Raw genomic sequence first — 20,616 nt, 5'->3', positions numbered from 1 at the left:
TGTCTCTGCTTTCAAGACACTGCCTAGGTCTGTCATAGCTTTCCTTCCAAGGAACAACAGTATTTTAATTTCACAGCTGCAGGCACCACCCACAGTGATTTTGGAGCCCAAGAAAATAAAATCTGCCACTGCTTCCACTTTTACCCCTTCTATTTGCCATGAAGTGATAGGAGCAGATGCCATGATCTTAGTTTACTGAACGCTGAGTTTTAAGCCAGCTTTTTCACTCTCCCCTTTCCCCCTCTTCAAGAGACTAGTTCCTCTTCGCTTTCTGACGCTATTAAAGTGGTATCATCTGCACATCCGAGATTGTTGATGTTTCTCCCAGCAATCTTGATTCCAGTTTGTGCTTCATCCAGCCCGGCATTGTGCATAATGTACTCTGTAATATAAGTTAAGTGAGCAGGGAGACAATATACAGCCTTGTTGTACTCCTTTCCCAATTCTGAACCAGTCCACTGTTCTATATCTGGTTCTAACTATTGCTTCTTGACCCAAATACAGGTTTCTTAGGAGACAGGTAAGGTGGTCTGGTTTTCTCATTTCTTTAAAATTTTCCAGTTTGCTGTGATCCACACAGTCAAAGGCTTTAGCTGAGTCAACAAAGCAGAAGCGGATGTTTTTCTAGAATTCCCTTGCTTTCTCCATGATCCAACAAACGTTGGCAATTTGATCTCTGGTTTCCCTGCCTTTTCTAAATCCAGCCTGTACATCTGGAAGTTCTCGGTTCACCTACTACTGAAGTCTAGCTTGAAGGATTTTGAGCGCAACCTTACTAGCATGTGAAATGAGAGCAACTGTATGACAGTTTGAACATTCTTTGGCATTGCCCTTCTTTGGGATTGGAGTGATATTTTCCAGTCCTGTGATCACTGTTCAGTTTTCCAAATTTGCTAACATATTTGGTACAGCACTTAAACAGCATTACCTTTTAGGATTTGAAATAACTCAGCTGAAATTCCATCACCTCCACTAGCCTTGTTCATAGTAATGCTTCATAAGGCCCACTTGACTTCACACTCCAGGATGTCCAGCTCTAGGTGAGTGACCACACCATCATGGTTATCCAGGTCATTAGACCTTTTCTGTACAGTTCTTCTGTGTATTCTTGCCACCTCTTCTTAAAGGACCCCCTTCACAGATCACAGCCCCGTCCCAGGCAAAGGGGCTTGCATAACTCAGTAAGGCATGCCATGCAGGGTCACCCAAGACAGATGAGTCAGAGTGAAGAATTCTGACAAAACATGGTCCACCGGAGGAGGGAACAGCAACGCATTCAGTACTCCTGCCAGGAGATCCCCATGAACAGTATGAAAAGGCAAAAAGGGGCAACAGACAGGTTTACTAACTTGTTTGTGGTGGTGGTTTCACAGGTGTGTGGATATGCCCAAACTTTCTGAATCAAATACATATCATAAATATGTATAGTTCACTGCCTGTCAATTATACTTCTAATGCTACCTGAAGCCCACTTGACTTCACACTACAGAATGTCTGGCTCTTGGTGAGTAAACACACCATAGTGGTTATCCAGGTCATTAAGAATTTTCTTGTATAGTTCTTCTGTATGTTCCTACCACCTCTTCATAATCTCTTCTGCTTCTGTTAGGTCTTTTTCATTTCTGTTCTTTATCATGCCCATGTATGCAGATGAATTAATTTAACATATTTCAAATATTTAAATACTCAATTATTAAGAAAATTTTAACAATTAACACTATTATGTAAAGCAACATTAAACGCCAGTTTTAAGATGGTTAAAAAGTCTGACAACATCTATTCCTATTCTTATGTTTATTTTCATAAACCCTTTAACTGAATATTAATTTGAAAAACATCCATACGCTTGGCATGTATTAGTAGCAGCAGATCCCAGCAGCCCAAGTTCTTTTTGAAGGTTTGATACAATATCTTATTATATTAGATCTGTAATGTTCCCCTGAAAAACATTCTATCTTCAGACACTAAGACCACAATTAAATGCACTTCAAAAAAGATGACACTAAAAAAAAAGATGACACTAGTTAAAAAGTAGTCTTCTTTGTGAATAGGATCAAGATGAGGTGTCCTGTAAATAAAGTCTGCTCCACTGTGAGAGGTGATACATGAGGCTCCAATGTATAAAGAGTCTATGTGTTGTAAAGAAAGGCCTAAAAGAATAAAGCCCACGTACCTCTAGCTTTTCACTGAACTCCTCTGTATAGGGAATAAATCTGCTGTCCGTGTCGCCTTTGTAGAACCAAGTACAGCGTCTCACTTCGGCTGGCTCTTCTTCCCAGTACACGGCTTTCCGCATCCGGTCATAGAGGTAGACATCGTAGCGCCCTCCATCAGTGCCAAGGACCACATTCTCAGGGTCTGGCTGGACTGGAGAACGAAGTCCACATTTTAATTGAACAGTTACAAGGTAGATTTAAAAGTAATAAATAATGAATGTGGTGACTCCTCTAACATTAAAGACAAAGAACGAAGCTCATTTCTATTCAAAAACAGAATTTTAAAATTAATATGTCCATGGCTGATTCATATCAATGTATGGCAAAAACCACTACAATATTGTAAAGTAATTAGCCTCCAACTAATAAAAATAAATGGGGAAAAAAAAATAAATAAATAAAATTAATATGTGCTGCTCAAAATGATGACTCTTTAAGTGGAGAAGACATAACCAGAGTAAAATATAACAGCATCATGAAATAATTCCAGTAACTGGTAGGCTTTTTCTCTATATACCAAAGCAGCAAATGCTCCATGAACATACTTCTAAAGAATAGGTGATTTTTAAGTCCTAAGATGAACTATCTTCAGGATAAACAAAAAAACCTATTTCTATAGTGAAAACTTCTCAGAGTCTTAACCTATTCCTGTGCACTGCCTCAAGAGATGAATGTTCTTGCTACAGAAAAAAAAAAGAGAGAGAGATGTAGTTATAGCATTTCTAAAACTCTTATCTGAAGGAAGAAGAGTTCCATAGAAAATGCTTTATAAATGCCCTATGAAGTGAAAGTTAAAGTCGCTCAGTCACAACCGACTCTTTGTGACCCCATGGACTATAGAGTCCATGGAATTCTCCAGGCCAAAAATACTGGAGTAGGTAGCCTTTCCCTTCTCCAGGGGATCTTCCCAACCCAGGGACTGAACCCAGGTCTCCCACATTGCCCTCTAGCTACAAACAAATAAAGGAAATAAGAAAACTGACACCTGGATTATATGAACTACTTTATTTCTTGGATTTAAAATACACAAAAAATTATTAAAACATGTCTTCAAACACCTTACTCAAATAACCCAGAACTTAATAACACAAGTGTATTATTGAAAGTATCATCACCTTAAGGTACAGAGGCTGGTGAGGTCTACGGGATTAAAGAAAGTGACATTCATAAAAAGGAGGCCATGGATACTTACTCTTCATTCCACTCTTCCTCAAATCAGATACAAATGATGCAGGACCCACACTTACCTGAATTATAGATTTCTTCAAGATTCAAAGAGTCAAAAACACTGAAAGGCATCCATAGTTGTTTGTATTCTATCTCCTTGCAGTAAAACCAGTGGGGCTGGACAGCTTCATACTGGTTTTGAAGCAGAAAAGGAGGTGGCGCTTGCACAGGGGGCCCCGCAGGTCTGGCAGGTGCCTGCTGCTGGATTGGAGGGGGCAACCCTGCCTGCGCCGAAGGAGGGCTCTGGGGGGGACAAAAGACAGGACCATCAGTCAGTCCAAGGAACAATTGTGTGTATGCTGCAGACCCAAACTGACGTTAGTAATAATTATCCTTAATATTTCTCTAGACAGCTATTTAATAACTAAGCTCCAGAGCAATTAAATTTTTAAAAAAATCTTAACAAAACCCCATGCCAGCTGGGACGTAAACAGGGCTTCTCACACTGATGGCAAAGTAAACTACCGTTATAGAAATCAATCCAGCAGTATACCTCCTGTTATTTACTTCATCTTTAAGACACGCATAATCCTCGAGAATTCTGTGGCAGTCCAGCGGTTAGGACTTGCTGCTTTCACTGCTAAGGGTCTGAGGTCATCCCTGGTCCGGGAAGTAAGATCCCACAAGCCATGAGGCAAGGCCAAAAAAAATAAAAAATAATGCACATTCCCTGACATAGCTATTCCATTTCTACAAATTCATCCTAAAGACGTAACTGTAAAAATGTACCCACAAGGACATATACTGAAAGATTATTTATAACAGACAATCATTGGATACAATCTAAAGACCTACCAGAAACCTGATTAAACAGATCATCTTTTACTCATATACTGGAATTCTCTACAAAGATTAAAAATGTTTCAGAAAAATATCTTAACCTCTAAAATATGTTGACATAAAAAACATATATAATGCTTGTCAAGGAAAAACTATGTTTATCTAGAAAAAAGATAAGAAAGACATAATAACTAAAAACAAGATTTTCTTGTGACAATTTTTACTCATTTGGCTATTAGTCATTTCTCAAATTTTATGCAGTAAAAATACTTTTAAAAGCAGAATACAACTATTTTTTTTAATTTTATTAAAAATGATTTCAAAATATTCCATCAGTGTTAAATTTACTGAGGTTGATTACTGCAGTCAAGCAAAATAATATTCTTATTCTTAGGAAATACTAATACACACTAAAGTATCTAGGAGTAAATAATCATAATGTATATAAGTAAAAGTGAAAGTCTCTCAGTTGTATCCGACACTTTGCGACCCAATGGACTACACAATCCACAGAATTCTACAAGCCAGAATACTGGAGTGGGTAGCTGTTCCCTTCTCCAGGGGATCTTCCCAACCCAGGGATCAAACCCAGGTCTCCTGCATTGCAGGGGGATTCTTCCCCAGCTGAGCCATCAGGGAAGCCCTATAATGTATGTAACTGATCATCAAGTGTTTCCCCCCAAAACTGCACATATACAGGGTGAGAAAGGAACGGGGGAGGAGAGAATGCGCCAAAACGTGTCAGTGTGCATGTTCACGAAGGAGAGAACAAATGTTCATGACAGGGAATCTGGGTTAGAGTACTGGGCGTGTTCTTTGTCCTATTTTTTTTTTTTAATTTTTGCAACGGTTTACTTAAAATTATCATTTAAAAAATTTTTAATCAGAACTCTTCAAAATTTCATCAGCAAACAAGTATACTAACTTACATTACATGCTACCAATCTGCTGAAATCCACCATTACCAAGAGTTTGTGTACTGGTATGATTAAGATTAGATGGTAAAATGAAGCCTATTCTCTATCACCACTGACTACAATACCATTATCCCTGCCACACTGGGTTCTTAATTCTTCCTTCCAATCATTTCCCTCTTTCTGATTCAGTTCACTTCCCTCTGGAAGTCAGCTGAATAATTGGGAGGGTGGGGGGGAGCATAAAGGAATTTCATAAAATTTACCCAAAGCAAAAGTTATTCCATCATTCGTCTGAGGTAGTCTGTCTAGATCCAAACTTTATAAATGTAAATAAATTACTGGAGTAATCAATTTTAGTCCCAGTAATTGAGCATTTTGATTGAACAGTGTAATTTAAAAAAGAGAAGCTGATAATAGTTTCGTCGCCTCTCACACATCTCCAGACAACATTTGTTACTGGTATCTTACATTAAATCTGGTAATACTGGCATACAGTTAATGCATTAAAATCAATTATTACTTCCATAAATAGAAATATAACCTAAAACATGAACCATTCAATGAGCTACTTTGAAAAGATTGTTTACTTCAAAACATTTGGCTTTCAAAAAAAAAAAAAAACCCTCTGAAAATAATTTGTCATCAAAGCACAGGTAAAAATGAGAGTGGGATTAGAATCACAGTGAATATAATTTTAAAATTATATATATCAAATTTATAAAGATATAGAAGCATGTCTTCATACCGGCGGCAAAGATCCTGGAGGCACCTGGTACATCTGAACGGGGGGCGCGGGGGGTGGAGGATGGGAGGGACGGGCTGGTGTCTGGCACTGCTGCAGCTGCGGTGGTGCAAGGTAAGGATTAGCCCTGCTGCTTACAGCCGTGTGGCGATATGGATTGTATCCTTGTTGGGGTGTTCCTTGTGGTGGGCTCCCAAAATTTGAAGGAGGGAGATTACTGGGCTGAGAAGGCAGGTAAGGATTTATTCCCATTTGTGAAGCAGGTGGAGCACCATATTGCGCCTTCGAAATGGATGATGAAAATGCATTCGACACATCTTGGGATCCAGTTGTAAAAGGCAGAGCCGTTGGGGGCTTGGAGTAGCCTGATTGTCCAGCTGATGCTGCTGCAGTTGTTAACGGGGACTGTCCAATATTCCCAAAAGGATCACTACTGCTTGATACCTGAGAGAAGTAACTAAATGTCTGTAGGGTAGATGTGTGAGCAGAAGTCTGCCCAAGGAAGCTGTCCTCCTCACCCACATCGGTGGAATCCTCTGCAAGGGAACAGGAGGGCACACAGTTTAAAGGGATGCTGTTACTCTGTGGATAAGATTCTATATGGCAGGTCTAGCAATTATACCTCTTATTTTGTTGTTCAAACTTACACTTCTGCCCTAAAGACAATAATGAAAAATTTGTTTTTCTTTTCTCTTTGAAATGAAAAAACTACAAAATACCAGTAAGAAACAACAAAAGGAGGGAAACCTTGAAACTCATTCATAAGCTCACCTCCTAGAGACAATCACTGTTAATGCTGTTATTATGTTGATACATACCTTTCCATACTTTTAAAATAAATATAAATAGTTACATACTATTTATTTGGTAGATATGTATAAATTATGTAGACATATTTGTATATAACCCTGGTTTCCTGCATTCCTGCAGATTCTTTACCATCTGAGCCACCAGGGAAGCCCATATTTGTATATACGAGAATTCTTCAAAAAATGCAAGCAAAATTTGTACCTACTAGTTTTAGATGTTGTTTTGAATGATTTTTTTTTTTCCTAGTAAGAAACAATTCAAACATTATTCCGCTACCCAAATACACAGAACTTTATTTATACAGCAACGACAAGAAACTAAAGTACAGATATTAACTCTGTTGACAAGAAGAGGTGTGTCAGGGCTCTCACCTACAAAGCACTCATTATACAAGTGAACATGAGGCGATGGCATTCCCGAGGCAAAGTAGGTCAACCATTCATTACCATCCCTAAAACCACACAGTATCACAACCAGGTAACTCGTCATTAGAGAATGACAATCACTAAAAAGAAGTCATTTCTAACAAAGGGAAGGTCTCCTCACTTCCCTTTGCCAAACCTGATCTTCGCTGTGGGTATTTTGGCACCAAACTATATTATTTTATTCTCTCTTTCGCTACCAAGTTGTAAAATAATATTTTCCTTCTACACGGCCTAAAAAGTTGTCTAGTTTTCCTTAGAAACTCTTATGAGTCCTTAGCTTGGAACATCACCTTTCTCTTCTTAATCTTTTCTTTCTCCCATCTCAACCCCTTATCTTCAAATCTCTCCAATCTCCCACCACTGGGGACACAGAGCAGATGAGAACAGTGGACCCCTTCCCAACACACAGGCAGGCTGTGGTCCCTGTCCTTGAAACCTGCCGAAGTGTGACCTTTCAAGCTCTGAGCTCCTTCCTGACCTCTACTGCTGAATGTGGCCTTCAGTTGTTAGGCTGCTCCCAGTTATATTTCACATTTCAATTTAACTGAGATACTCCACTATTCAAAATACCCCTCGGAACTGTTTCTTCGTAATTAAAATATCACTTCCTGAGCAAGGCCCCCTCTCTGCTTTTATCATTCTACTTCTCTGATACATTTCCAGTTCCTATCCTCTCTCTCCATTCCCATGAACCTCACCTGGACTCAGACTTCAGTTCATCTCTCAACATCTGAAAGCAGGGGGAAAACTTCTGTGGTATCCTTCATCTTTTAAAGCAACTTGGGATCAATCTGATACAAGAAACTTTTCTCTGATTAGCATCATTTACAAACAAAATACTGATCTCATCAAGCTGCCAGTCTCACCTCAGGGGCACTTTCTAATTACATGTGGACACCTTTGGCATTAAGACCCGTATCTTTAATAAGCGCCTGTATACTTGTGACACTCCCAACTCTGTCCCAAACTGAGACTGATCGATGTGTCCCAGAACCTATTTTCCAACTGCTTCCTCAGTACTTGTGGCAGGTTCAGACACATACATCTCAAGCTTGGTAAGCCTAGACTGTCATCTTAACTGTCCCCCTTCATGTACTCCTTTTACAATCTCACCACCTCAGCAGACGTCTACCAACATCCATCCAGACAGGAAAACCAGAAACCTCCTCTCTGAGATGCCTCCCTCTCTTCCATTTAATCATTTAGATCTTCAATTAAAGAAGTACACAGTATCTATTGTATGCCAGGTGGAGCTGTATCTTGGAGCTGAAACTGAACAGATAAAGAGCCTGCACATTGGACAGTCTGGCCCTCAGTGAGTCACTAAGTCCCAACAATTTGATGGTGTAAAAATCTCTTACTTCTGTTTCCTGCTCTTCACACCCCACATGGCTGACCAGAGCTAGAGTGCCACTCACTCCTGCCTGAATCACAGTGGCGTCCAGACTGGACACTTCTGCTACAGTCAGCTTTACTCCTCTGGTGCAATCTCAGAAAACTCTAGTCTTTCTGAAACACATCTCTAATGTCACAGCCCTGTTTAGAACCCTTCAAGAGCACCTGCACACCACACAGGATGTACTATGAATTCCTCAATGTGCTGTATGAGGCCCTTCATGACCTGGTTCCCCCACTAACCACTTGAGCCACTCCCCTGTATTCACTCTAGTCACATGGACCTGGGGGGGTGGAGGGGGGAACCGGCCAAAAGGGAGGGAAAGAGTTAGAGGGGAGAGAGAGGGAATGTGAGCACCTACCTCGAAATCCCACCAAATCTGCAGGTTTCTCTCACACCTCCAGACTTTTCCATACGCCTGTCTCCCCAGACTTCCTAATTTCTACGTATCCTTCAACACTCAGCTCAAGAAATCACCTCCTCTGTAAAGTTCTGAAGGTCTAAGGGATGTCCGCTCCCTGGTCGGCCAGCCTATCAATCCCTCTTTCCAGCCATCACAAACCTGGACCACAGCTACTTACACAGCTGGCTACAGTGTCTGTAAAACTGTGCAGTCACTGAGGATAGTGCTATCTGCTCCTCTCTGTCTCTCTGACACCTGGAACAGGGCCTGACAAACAAGTTGCTCGATCCAGGCTTGCTGAGTGAATGAAACTGCTTCCTCTATGCCTCTTTAACTGACATTGATTCATCGCTGCTTCCAATGCCACAGGTTCTCCTTTGGTCTCTGGAAATTCACTGAATGGACTTCCAATGATCAACTCTTTTTTTAAAGACAGAAAAACTTTTGTTAAAGAATTTCAGTTCTAAAACTTATTAATTTTCTTACTACAAAATAAACCATCTTCAAGAAACAATAGCTTTCAAGACAGGTAAGTTACCCTGTACTTGACAAGGAAGATGCTGCTGCTGCTGCTAAGTCGCTTCAGTCGTGTCCGACTCTGTGCGACCCCATGGACTGCAGCCCACCAGGCTCCGCTGTCCCTGGGATTCTCCAGGCAAGAACACTGGAGTGGGTTGCCATTTCCTTCTCCAATGCATGAAAGTGAAAAGTGAAAGTGAAGTCGCTCAGTCATGTCCAACTCTGAGCGACCCCATGGACTGCAGCCTACCAGGATCCTCCGTCCATGAGATTTTCCAGGCAAGAGTACTGGAGTGGGTGCCAATGCCTTCTCCAGACAAGGAAGATGTTTACCATTTACTAACAGTGACAGGCACAAACAAAATATTTTAAAGGAACATGGGCATGAACCAAACATTTGTGAAGCAGAGGATGATAAGAGAACCCCATGTACAGCCTTATTTATTCCTGCAAACTCCAAAAGCATTCTGCTCCAGCCATGCTGGTCCTCCACCAAAAATGGCAAGGTGGAACTTTTCAGCCACACTATCAAAACGAGACATATTCCTAAATTCCACCTTTTCACTCATTCAACAAGTTTCTAGAGAAAAAAATCTGCCTACAGCATACCAGGCAGTGTTCTAGGCATAAGCTCCTGCTCTCACAGAGCTCACTGTGCTAGCGGGACAAGATAAACAAAGATGTGGACATGTCAGGTGGTAAGCACCAAGAAGAAACATGACACCAGAGAAGAGCCATCACATACTGCTCGGGTTTGCCCCTTTTCACCCCTCCATGAAACTTTCCTTGGTCCTCCAAATAAGAATAAATTATTCAAGAGAAAAATATTCACAATTTCCCGAGGAGCTATGTGCTGGGCACTAAACAAGATTCTAGAAATAAAAAGGTAAATAAGTCATAGCTGCAAACTTCATATAGCTCATAGTCCAAATAAACAGGCAGACACGCTTACTTTACAAACGTTTATGCAACATGATGTGCCAGATGCTATGTTCAGCGCTTCACAAAAATCAATTCAATTCTCCTGACAGCCCTGGGAGGCTGTTCATGTATGGAAAAAGCAGCACAGAGAGGTGAAGTAACATGCCTGAGATCACACAGCAAGTTATTGCCAGGGCTAGGGTCGGAATACAGTCGGGGGTCCTAAACACCAGCTCTGGGTTATGCCGCATAATCATGAAAACGCAAGCTCCGTAGACACTAATAAAGATATGTACAAAGTGCTAAGGTGCACATAGGAGTGGGGACCTAAGAAAACAAGCAAGAGCTTCTAACAGAAAATGAAAAAAAAAAAAAGAAAATGAGGCAAGGCCTTGAAAGATGACTGTGTTCTATACCTCTGCTTTGCAAGTATTACGAGCGTATCCGAAGAGATAGTCTACTGTATCCGAGGAGAAGGGGCACTAATTTATTTTACCTTCCCTGCAAGCGCCTGGCTGACCAGTAGATGTTCAACAAAAACGTGAGGAATGCCAGTGCAGGAGTGGCCAGCACTTGAACAGTCCCTTCGACGAAGAGCTTGGCCCCCGCCCCCAAGACCCCAAGCTACTCAAATCTGGCCACTAACTGCCCTGACAAGGTCGCAGAGGGTCGGATCCAGGCAAAGGAACAACCTCCTGTCCGACCCTTCACCTCACGGCCCCCGCCCACATTTGCCCAACCGGATCTCCATCTCCTTACCACCTCCGGGCAAGAGCAGGGAGGCCGAGGCAGCGGCGGCTTGGGTGACTGGGATAAAGGGCACGTTGAAGCTGAACTCCGTGGCCGAGGAGGAGAAAAGTAAGTTAGTGCCCGACGAGGAGGCCGAGGCGGCGCCGCCGCCGCCGTTAGGTTTCCTCTCGGCCATGGCTGCGGTCCACCGTCCGTTACACGTCTACGAGTGGCCGGTGCGGAACCACCGGCCGGAAACTGAGCGCAGTCGGGGCCAACACACTTCCGCACTTGCGCACAAGGACCGGAACTCCGGGCGGCCGCTCAGCTTCCCTTTGCCTTCGCCAACGGGGCCGCCAGAAAGTAACATGGCGGCACCGGCTTCGCGCCCGGGTCCAAGCACGTGACACCTTCGGCCACTGCCTGGGCGGGGCCGAAGAGGCAGCTGGAGCGTGGGAGGTGGGGTTCTGCTGTTCGCGAATCCAAGTACGAATCGACACTGCAAGTCTCTGGTTGCGGGGGGTGCTGTGTGCTTCCATGAAGTACCCACGGGAGCGTTTAACTAGGTAAGATTTTGAGGAACTGCGAAAGCCCGCAGGTGTAGGTAACAGATTGCTAGCAGCTGACCGAGGGAGGACTAGAGATGTGTGGGCCATTTGTAGCCAAGGTATAGACCAACTCACCCGCTCTGACCAAATACCGCATCTTACCCATCCACTTTCTGCACTGAACTGAATTCTTGTCATTGGTCTAGAAATTGAAATGGTAAAACTTAGTGGATACTGTTACAGAAAATACACCAGAGGATTTCTCATTTGTTAGCTAATAATGTCTCGTGAATGCACGATCTGCGGAGAAACCCCTGTAGTTTTTACCTGCTGCTGCTGTCTGTTGGAGAATAAATTTTGGATGGTTCTTTGTTTTCACCAGAAGGGGGAAAAAAAAAAAAGAAATGGTAAAACTTTTGAAGATTTTTAAGCCAAAAAGCGAAAAGAGGGAATTGATGTTTGGGTATGTGACTTTTTAACAGCTTTCTATAGCGTTGGTAAAGGTTTAGTGGCTAAGTCGTGTCCACCTCTTTACCTGTCTACAATAATCTGACTAGTTTAATCTTAAAATACACTGTGGATAATTTGGATATTATTATCTTTCATATAGTTAGATTATGAAAGAAAAAAATAACATAACTTGGAGGATGGGAGAAAGCGATAGGAGAAACCCCAAAGAAAGCTATGAAATAATGGAACTATCATGTCCCTCAGCTGTTACCAGTTCAGTCGCTCAGTCGTATCCAACTCTTTGCAACCCCATGCACTGCAGCACGCCAGGCTTCCCTGTCCATTACCAACTCCCAGACCTTGCTCAAACTTATGTCCATCGAGTCGGTGATGCCATCCAACCATCTCATTCTCTGCCCTCCCCTTCTCCTCCTACCTTCAATCCTTCCCAGCATCAGGGTCTTAACCAATGGGTCATTTCTTCAAAACAGGTGGCCAAAATATTGGAGCTTCAGCATCAGTCCTTCCAATGAATATTTTTAGGACTAATTTCCTTTAGGATTGACTTGTTGGATCTCCTTGCAGTCCAAAGGACTCTCAAGAGTCTTCTCCAACACCACAGTTCAAAAGCATCAATTCTTTGGCACTCAGGTTTCTTTATGGTCTAACTCTCACATCCATACATGACTACTGGAAAAACCATAGCTTTGACTAGATAGACCTTTGTGGGGAAAGTAATGTCTGCTTTTTAACATATTACCTGTTTATTACTTAATTTAATAACTAGTATGCTTACTGTCAAAAAAAAAAAAAAAAGGACAGCACTGAAGGGTGCCGTGGGTGGTTGGTACATGTGACTAGGCCACCCAGGTTTGTTAATTGGCATTTATATGGAGGAGGAATTAACTTTCCATATCTTCATGATAGGCAGTGGTACAAGTTAAAGCAGGGTGCCCACCAGGCTTCCCAGGTGGCACTAATGGTAAAGAACCCATCTGCCAATGCAAGAGACGTAAGAGACGTGGGTTCGATCCCTGGGTGAGAAAGATCCCCTGGAGGAGGGCATGGCAACCCACTCCAGTATTCTTGCCTGGAGAATCCCATGGACAGAGGAGCCTGGAGGGCTACAGTCCATGGGGTCGCAAAGAGTCAGACACGACTAAGTGATGTAGCATGCATGCTGGCACGCACCAGGCTGGGAGGAGCTGTCAGGTCCTTGAGAATACCGTTCTGGGTGACAAAAGATTTATATCTCAAAGGGGCAGAAAGAAGATTGATAGTTTGGACTTTCTAAAGTAACTACTTAAAGGAGGTTCAGGGGCCTACATGCCTACCACCTGGTTTGGGTAGGAACTGTCAATTCTCCCTGCATTGTTGAACTTCATCATGCAGGCATTTTAAGGGGGACAGGAAAAAAAAGGGGGGGGACAGGGTTCATCCTGGGGACATGGCCTTAAGCTGTTAGTAGCCATGGCAGAGTTTGGTCAAGGGGTCTTTGCCATTACTGTAGGTGGTTAAGGTGGTGTACTAAACGCTGGGGATACCATGGTACATAAGATCGACACAGGACGTTTCCTTCTTTCAGCTTACAGTCTGGTCAAGAAGACAGACACTAAACACAGTAACAATAAGGTGTGATGAAAGTGATACTGTAAAATTTCCAAAAGTGTCTTATGTGGAATATTGACACCATCAGGAGAGGGAGTTGTAACCTTTCTAGGGGAGGGATAGCAAGTATTTAGAACAATCAGACCATCAACAAAGGGCTCACCTTGTCTGGAGCCACATGAAAGGCTTTCCTGAAGGAAACATATTCAAGTTGACACCTGAAAGTGAATGAGTAGAAGTTAACCAGAAAAGCTGGAGGAGAGGGGTTGGAGGATGTGGTAAGAGACAGTTAACAGATAAAATTACAGTATGTAGGGATGCCTTAAGATGCCGTATTTGAGTGTAATAAAAGAAACCTGAGTTACAGCATGGCTGGAGCCCAGTGAGCAAGTGGGAGAAAGCCGGGAGATAAGAATGAAAAGTAGATCAAGGCCAGCTGATACACGGTCCTTACAAGTTAAGAACAAAAGGGATTGAAAGAAAGGTTTAAAGGCGGGTGGAGAAATAATATTTGTTCTGCAGAAAGTTCACTCTGACTTCAGTGTAATAAAATAGATAAGGAAAGAGCAAGCCTGAGAGTAGAAAGAACAGTTGGCAGCCTGCTGCAGTGACCAGCTGAGCAATGATGGTGATTCAAAGTAGAGCAATTGCAGTCAGAATGAACAGAAATAGGAGTGATTTCTGGGCAAAGATGTCAGACTGAGCTGCTGGATCTTCATTTTCTTCCTAAAACTCAGTTGAAAGCACAAACGGGTTTGTTTGATTTGTTGTTGTTGTTTGTTTTTTTAGGCATACACCCATACGGACGAGGAGAACGTGGGAAGATTTGACAGCAACAAGATTTTGAAAGGCACCAAAAAAAAGAAAGGGCAAGTAGTAGATGATTTAGCAAACCAATAATGGGGAGAGTTCAAAGGCAACATTATTTGCACCGTAGGATCACCAAAAAGTTTAGGACCTGATAACCTCGGGCACCTCTGGAAGTGGCAGTCCAGTGGAAAACAGAGGTCCTGGAATTAGGAGAATTGGAGAAAACTTTCTAAACAGATCCCCTCCCCCTGCTCTCAGTAACTAGACTACTGACCATCCCCCTTAAAGAAAAAAGACTGAGTTTTCCTTCTGGACAGGGTAAAACAGAAGGAAGATTAAGCAACTATGTACATACTAAGTAATAAAACACTTCCACAACCCTAGACTGTAGTCCTTCAGGCTCCTCTATCCATGGATTTCCCAGGCAAGAATATTGGAGTTGGCTGCCATTCCCTTCTCAAGGGATCTTCCCCACCCAGGGATCAAACCTGGGTCTCCTGCATTGCAGGCAGATTCTGTACTGTCTGAGACACCAGGGAAGCCCAAGACAGGAGGAAGATTGAGCAAATATGTACATACTGGGTAATAAAACACTCTCTTCCACAATCCCAGCCCAATTTTCCACTTAGCTCCCAAAACAGTAGCTGCCAGGTCTTCAACCTCTCAGCAGGAGATTAGAAGACTCTTCTTGGGATCGTGTGAAGAAACATCTAGAGATAATTAAATCAGGGCTCCCCAGTAAGACAGCCCAGGTAGCATGTGCTGTGCTCACTTGTTTAGTCACATCCAGCTCTTTGCAATGCCATGGACTATAGCCCACCAGGCTCTTCTGTCCATGGAATTTTCCAGGCAAGAATACTGGAGTGGGTTGCCATTTCCTCCTCCAGAGGATCTTCCAGACACAGGGATCAAACCTGCGTCTCTGGCATTGGCAGGCAGGTTCTTTACCACTGAGCCACCTGGGAAGGCCAGGCAGATCACCCCATAATTTAGCTCACAGTCAGCTAGCCCAGAATTCCCCTGCCACTAGCCCAAATGTCTCTTCTTGGCCACTGATCTGGACATCTAGCCTCAACTCAGCTCAAAATGAACCCTGAGTGCTCATGAGCCTCTGGTACTCTTAGTATTTGCTCCTGCAAACGCACCTCCTGCAATCAGAGCTGCCGCGCCTGCCGCCCTGTGGGCAACGCCAAGTGTGCCCAGGGGTGGGTCTGCATACGGGCAGCAGAGACGGGCTGCTGCTGAGCCCAATGTTGGGAGAGCCTGATCCCAGACGTAAATAGAGAAACACCTATGAATCTCCACTTACAATTTTTTTTTTTTTTTACTTTTTTTTTCACTTACAATTTTTTATGCTACTACCCAGACCCTCTTGCTACATTCCTATTTCCATGAAATATTCGCATAAATATTTTTATACAAATTAATAATTTTGAACTGTGGTATTGGAGAAGACTCTTGAGAGCCCCTTGGACTGCAAGGATATCAAACCAGTCAATCCAAAAGGAAATCAGTTCTGAATATTCATTGGAAGGATGGATGCTGAAACTGAAACTCCAATACTTTGGCCACCTAAGGTGAAGAACTGACTGATTAGAAAAGACCCTGATGCTGGGAAAGAATGAAGGCAGGAGGAGAAGGGCACAACAGAGGATGAGACGGTTGGATGGCATCACCGACTCAATGGACATGAGTTTGAGCAAGCTCTGGGAGTTGGTGATGGACAGAGAAGCCTGGCATGCTGTAGTCCTTGGTGTTGCAAAGAGTCGAACGTGACTGAGTGACTGAACTGATTCATATAAAAATAAACTCATCTAGACAAAATATAACCACCAGACCCATTTACCTGCTCTGAGCTCCCAAACACCTTTTTAGTCCCCACACTTTTTTTTTCAGGCATTCATTCAGCAAATTCTATTATGCGAACTTGCCCTTGTGCCAGACATGGGGGATACAAGGATGGCCAGACCAGCAGAGTCCTGACGGTTCACACACTAGGGAACAGCAACCCTCTCTTCCATACTCACGTCCACCTGGCAAGGCAGGTAAACAGGGAGGGCAAGGCACAGGCGACCGGAGGGAAAGTGTGCTAATTTCTGATCCAGGGAACCCAGAGCAACAGGAGGACAAAATGGAACATAAAAATGGAGATACCCAGCAATTAGATAGATGGCTCTAAAACTGAGGAAAGAAGGCCAGGCTTAAAATGAGATGTAGGAGGCATCAGCTCACATGTGACTGATTTGGAATTTGGGGGTAGTGGGCAAACAGCCTCATGCTCTGTTGATGTCAGAAATGGCCATTCTTTTGGAGGAGGGTTTGTGTTACTTTCTATACAGGGTGACATGCTGGGTATTAATTCAGGCTGACAGGTATGATCAGAAGAAGCACAGGTGGGAGGCAGTCCCCACACTTTAAGTATATTTACCACATGATTGAGAAGAGTCATTAACCTGAAAAGACAGTGATCCAAACATAACCCACAAAAGGAACAGGAAATGGTAATGTAGAAGAAATAACCCACACAGGAAGGCAGGGACTTTTAAAAAATCTATCGGTAATATCTTCAGAGGGATCTGCAACCAAGAAACAGGATCAGGGCGCTGTTTAAGAAAGCAAAGAAATATTTAGGGAACAAACAGGAAAGTGAGTATAAGGAAAATAAATACGAGAAATTTTCTCAAAAAGGAAAACAAAAAGACAAACAGATGGAAGCTAGGCGAGAAACCTGAGAAAATTAGAGTACCAGGCAAGAAAAACCAGTGTTTGCATTTTAAGAGCTCTGCTAAAAAAGACAGAACATGCAGGGGAGGGAATCATCAAGAACAAAGTTTATATCCAGAAATGAAGGATACAGGTTTCCAAATTAAAAAGGTTTAGTGGGACTTCCCTGGCAGTCCAGTGGTTCAGACTTCGCATTCCAATGCAGGGGGTGCCAGTTCAATCTCTGGTCAGGAAGCCGAGATCCCACATGCCTCGTGGCCAAAAAACCAAAACATAAAACAGAAGCCATACTGTAATAAATCCAGGAAAGACTTTAAAAATGATCCATTAAAAAAAAAAATCTCTGGACTTCCCTGGTGGCACTGCAGTGCTCTGTTCCTCAGTAGTCTCCAGCTCATTGCAACCCCATGGACTGCAGCCCGCCAGGCTGCTCTGTCCAAGGGATTCTCCAGGCAAGGATACTGGAGTGGGTTGTCATTTCCTTCTCCAGGGGATCATCTCGACTCAGGGATTGAACTCATGTCTCTTGTGTCTCCTGCATTGGCAAGCAGATTGCTTACCACTAGCACCACCTGGGACAGAGTTCAATCTCTGGTCTGGAAAGATTCCACAAGCCAAGAAACAGCTAAGCCATCACACTGCAACTAATGAGCCCATGTGCTGCAACTACCGAAGGCCACGCCCCTAAAGCCTGTGCGCTGCAATAAGTAGCCCCCACTCATCACAACTACAGAAAGCCTGTGCAAAGCAAGGAAGACCCAGCACAGCCAAAAGTAAAAAAAAAAAAAAAAAAATTTAATCTTAAAAAGGGGGGAGGGGGCGTGGGGGGTGGTTCAGTATTCAGCACAATAGCTGAAAAAACACATATCGGAGCACAGGAGACAAAGATCCATACAGATTCCGGAAGGATAAAAACAAGTCAGATGCAAAGAAATTCAGCTCCCAAAATATTTACCTCTCAAGCAGACTTTCTAAGAATATGATGGAGGGGCTCTACCAAAAATAAAGGAATAAGGCTAAGTCTTCCTATATGGGCTGCAAGTAACAGGATATCCAACACAGGTGTACAGGGGAATTCAAGCATATTCCCAAACCAAAAGACCCAAAAATGCAATGGTTCAAACAAATGTTCCTTTCTCTCTCACACAAGAGTACATATTGGTGACCAGCTTTTGTCTTCAACATAGCGTTTTTTGAAGCTGCCCGCCCCCCCAAGGCAATAAGAAGAGGTGAGCCCAGTTCAGAGCCAAGTATCCCATGTTGATTTTCTGGCCACACTGTGAGGTATGTGGGATCTTAGTTCCCCAACCGGGATACAACCCACGCCCCCTGTAGTGAAAGCACGGCGTCTTAACCACTGGACCACCACAGAGTCCAAATGTCCCTTCTTAACAGAAGTGAGACAGAAGTTAACACACATCACTTTTGGTCACATTCCACTAGTATAAACTTTGACAAAAGGCACTCCCTTTGGGTACAAGAAGAGCTGAGAAATACACTCCACACTTGGGTAGCCACAATTCTGGTGACTACAGTTCTATAACAATGGAGGAAGAAGGTTTTGGTGGGCAAATGACAATTGCCATGGCAGTCTATCCCTCTGGCCACCATTTACCAAGCCTTCTTCCCAAATGGAACATACTCGTGCCCCAAGGGTGGCAACCAGCTGCCTTCAGCTTAAAAGTCCAGGATCTCTGGGCAGCTCAGCTTTTCCCAGTGATTCTGGATGTGGTTCCTCAGGAGCTGTGACTACAAGACACTCAACAGATGGTTGTGCAGCAAGAACAGGGTAACTGCAATGGAGACTCCCGCTAGGAATCAAAGAGGAATGGAAAGCACAGTAATCCCTGTTTCATAATGACTGAGTCCTTCTAGGCAAAAACTGAAAACACCCCTGCCCTGACAGTGGAGAATATTTGTGGTTAGTCCTGGCTGTCTCTGGTTTGGTTTTCTGTAAATAACCCCCCCATCCACAGTCCTTACTGGCCCTGGCTTTGCCCTCTGGGGGGCTCCTCCTTGACCGTGGTCATCCAAGGCCGTAAGTGAAGTGACATTGGGAAGTACATCCTCGTTAGGGGCAATACAGCTTTGGCAGTTTACTTCCTGTTGGTATGAGTTTGAAGCCTGAGACTTGCTTTCAGGCTTGAACAGTTACAAACTCTTTCTGGCCAGCCCCTGGTTTGCTGTTTCCAGTAAAGTAACTTCCGTGTCTGACCTGAGCTCTTTTTTTCTCTGAGCCCTAACCGTGGTTACTGTGGCTTCCGTGATAGCACAGTTGGTAAAGAATCCGCCTGCAGTGCAGGAGACCCCAGTTCAATTCCTGGGTTGGAAAGATCCCCTGGAGAAGGGATAGGCTTACCTACTCCAGTATTCTTGGGCTTCCCTTGTGGCTCAGCTGGGAAAGAATCTGCCCACAGTGTGGGAGCCCCGGGTTCGATCCCTGGGTTGGGAAGATTCCCTGAAGAAGGGAAAGGCTACCCACTCCAGTATTCTGGCCTGGAGAATTCTACAGACTGTGTAGTCCATGGAGGTCACAAAGAGTTGGTCACAACTGAGTGACTTTCAATGATGGTTAACTTGAGGTCATTTAAAACCAAGCTACAATCTTGATCTGACCTTTGCTATGAAGTTAGATTCTTTAGTTTACCTGAGAAGTCTTAAAGGACTGATTCTTGCAAACACCTTTGAATAAATTCTCCTTGAGTTTGAATACCACATTGTTTTTTTTCAATCCAGGAAGTCCCCAATTTCTCCTGTGCTTATAGCTCTCCTGATCTTGTAGCTGTGCCCACCTGTGGTTACTAAGCATTAGAAATGTGGCTATTTGAATTGAGATGTGCTATCAGTATATAATACACTCTGGATTTTGAAGAACTAGTTATAAAAAGATAATAGTCTTCACATGGATTATTTGTACAGATTACAATATTTTTATATGTTAGGTTAAGGTGAAAGTCGCTCAGTCGTGTCTGACTCTTTGTGACTCCATGGACTATACAGTCCATAATGGAGTGGGTAGCCTTTCCCTTCTCCAGGGGATCTTCCCAACCCGGGGATCAAACCCAGGTCTCCCACATTGCAGGCAGATTCTCTACCATCTGAGCCACAAGGGAAACCCATATTGGGTTAAATATATTGTTAAAATTAGTGTTACCACTCTGTGCCAGAGCAATGTCTGTTCTTTTTCTCTCCATTGAAAGGACTATTTATTCTTTTAAATGTATTCAGAAAGTCAGCTCATTTTTTAAAAAAAAGTGTTGCTTGTTTCTTTTTACTTTTTAAAATTTAACTTTTAAATTACATGTGTGGTTTGCATAATATATCTGGAAGACTGAATACACAAACAGTGATCAGATTGCATTTAACAATAGAACTCTGACCCATATCCTCT

The 20,616-nt window shown here is 43.1% G+C and overlaps 1 protein-coding gene and 1 long non-coding RNA gene across 3 annotated transcripts in view; one reads left to right on the top strand and one right to left on the bottom strand.

Annotated features, from left to right (window-relative positions):
- Positions 1–11,356, bottom strand: part of SEC23IP (SEC23 interacting protein) — a 38,113-nt gene extending 26,757 nt beyond the window's left edge. For both annotated transcript variants that reach the window (XM_061162784.1, XM_061162785.1), the window contains exons 1-4: positions 11,116–11,356; positions 5,886–6,418; positions 3,464–3,686; positions 2,174–2,367 (exon numbers count right to left, since the gene is read on the bottom strand). In XM_061162784.1, the coding sequence (XP_061018767.1) occupies positions 2,174–2,367; positions 3,464–3,686; positions 5,886–6,418; positions 11,116–11,281 (1,116 nt within the window). In that variant the 5' untranslated portion in view covers positions 11,282–11,356. The remainder of the gene's footprint in view (positions 1–2,173; positions 2,368–3,463; positions 3,687–5,885; positions 6,419–11,115) is intronic.
- Positions 11,357–11,512: 156 nt separating this feature from the next.
- On the top strand, positions 11,513–16,330 carry LOC133070781 (uncharacterized). The gene is made up of 2 exons (XR_009696216.1): positions 11,513–11,651; positions 14,481–16,330. It is a non-coding gene; the product is annotated as an uncharacterized LOC133070781 (long non-coding RNA).
- Positions 16,331–20,616: the final 4,286 nt, after the last annotated feature.

This window comes from Dama dama, chromosome 15, assembly GCF_033118175.1.
Source record: "Dama dama isolate Ldn47 chromosome 15, ASM3311817v1, whole genome shotgun sequence".
NCBI classification, from domain to species: Eukaryota; Metazoa; Chordata; class Mammalia; order Artiodactyla; family Cervidae; genus Dama; species Dama dama.
This window is presented reverse-complemented; position numbering and strand designations above follow the sequence as displayed.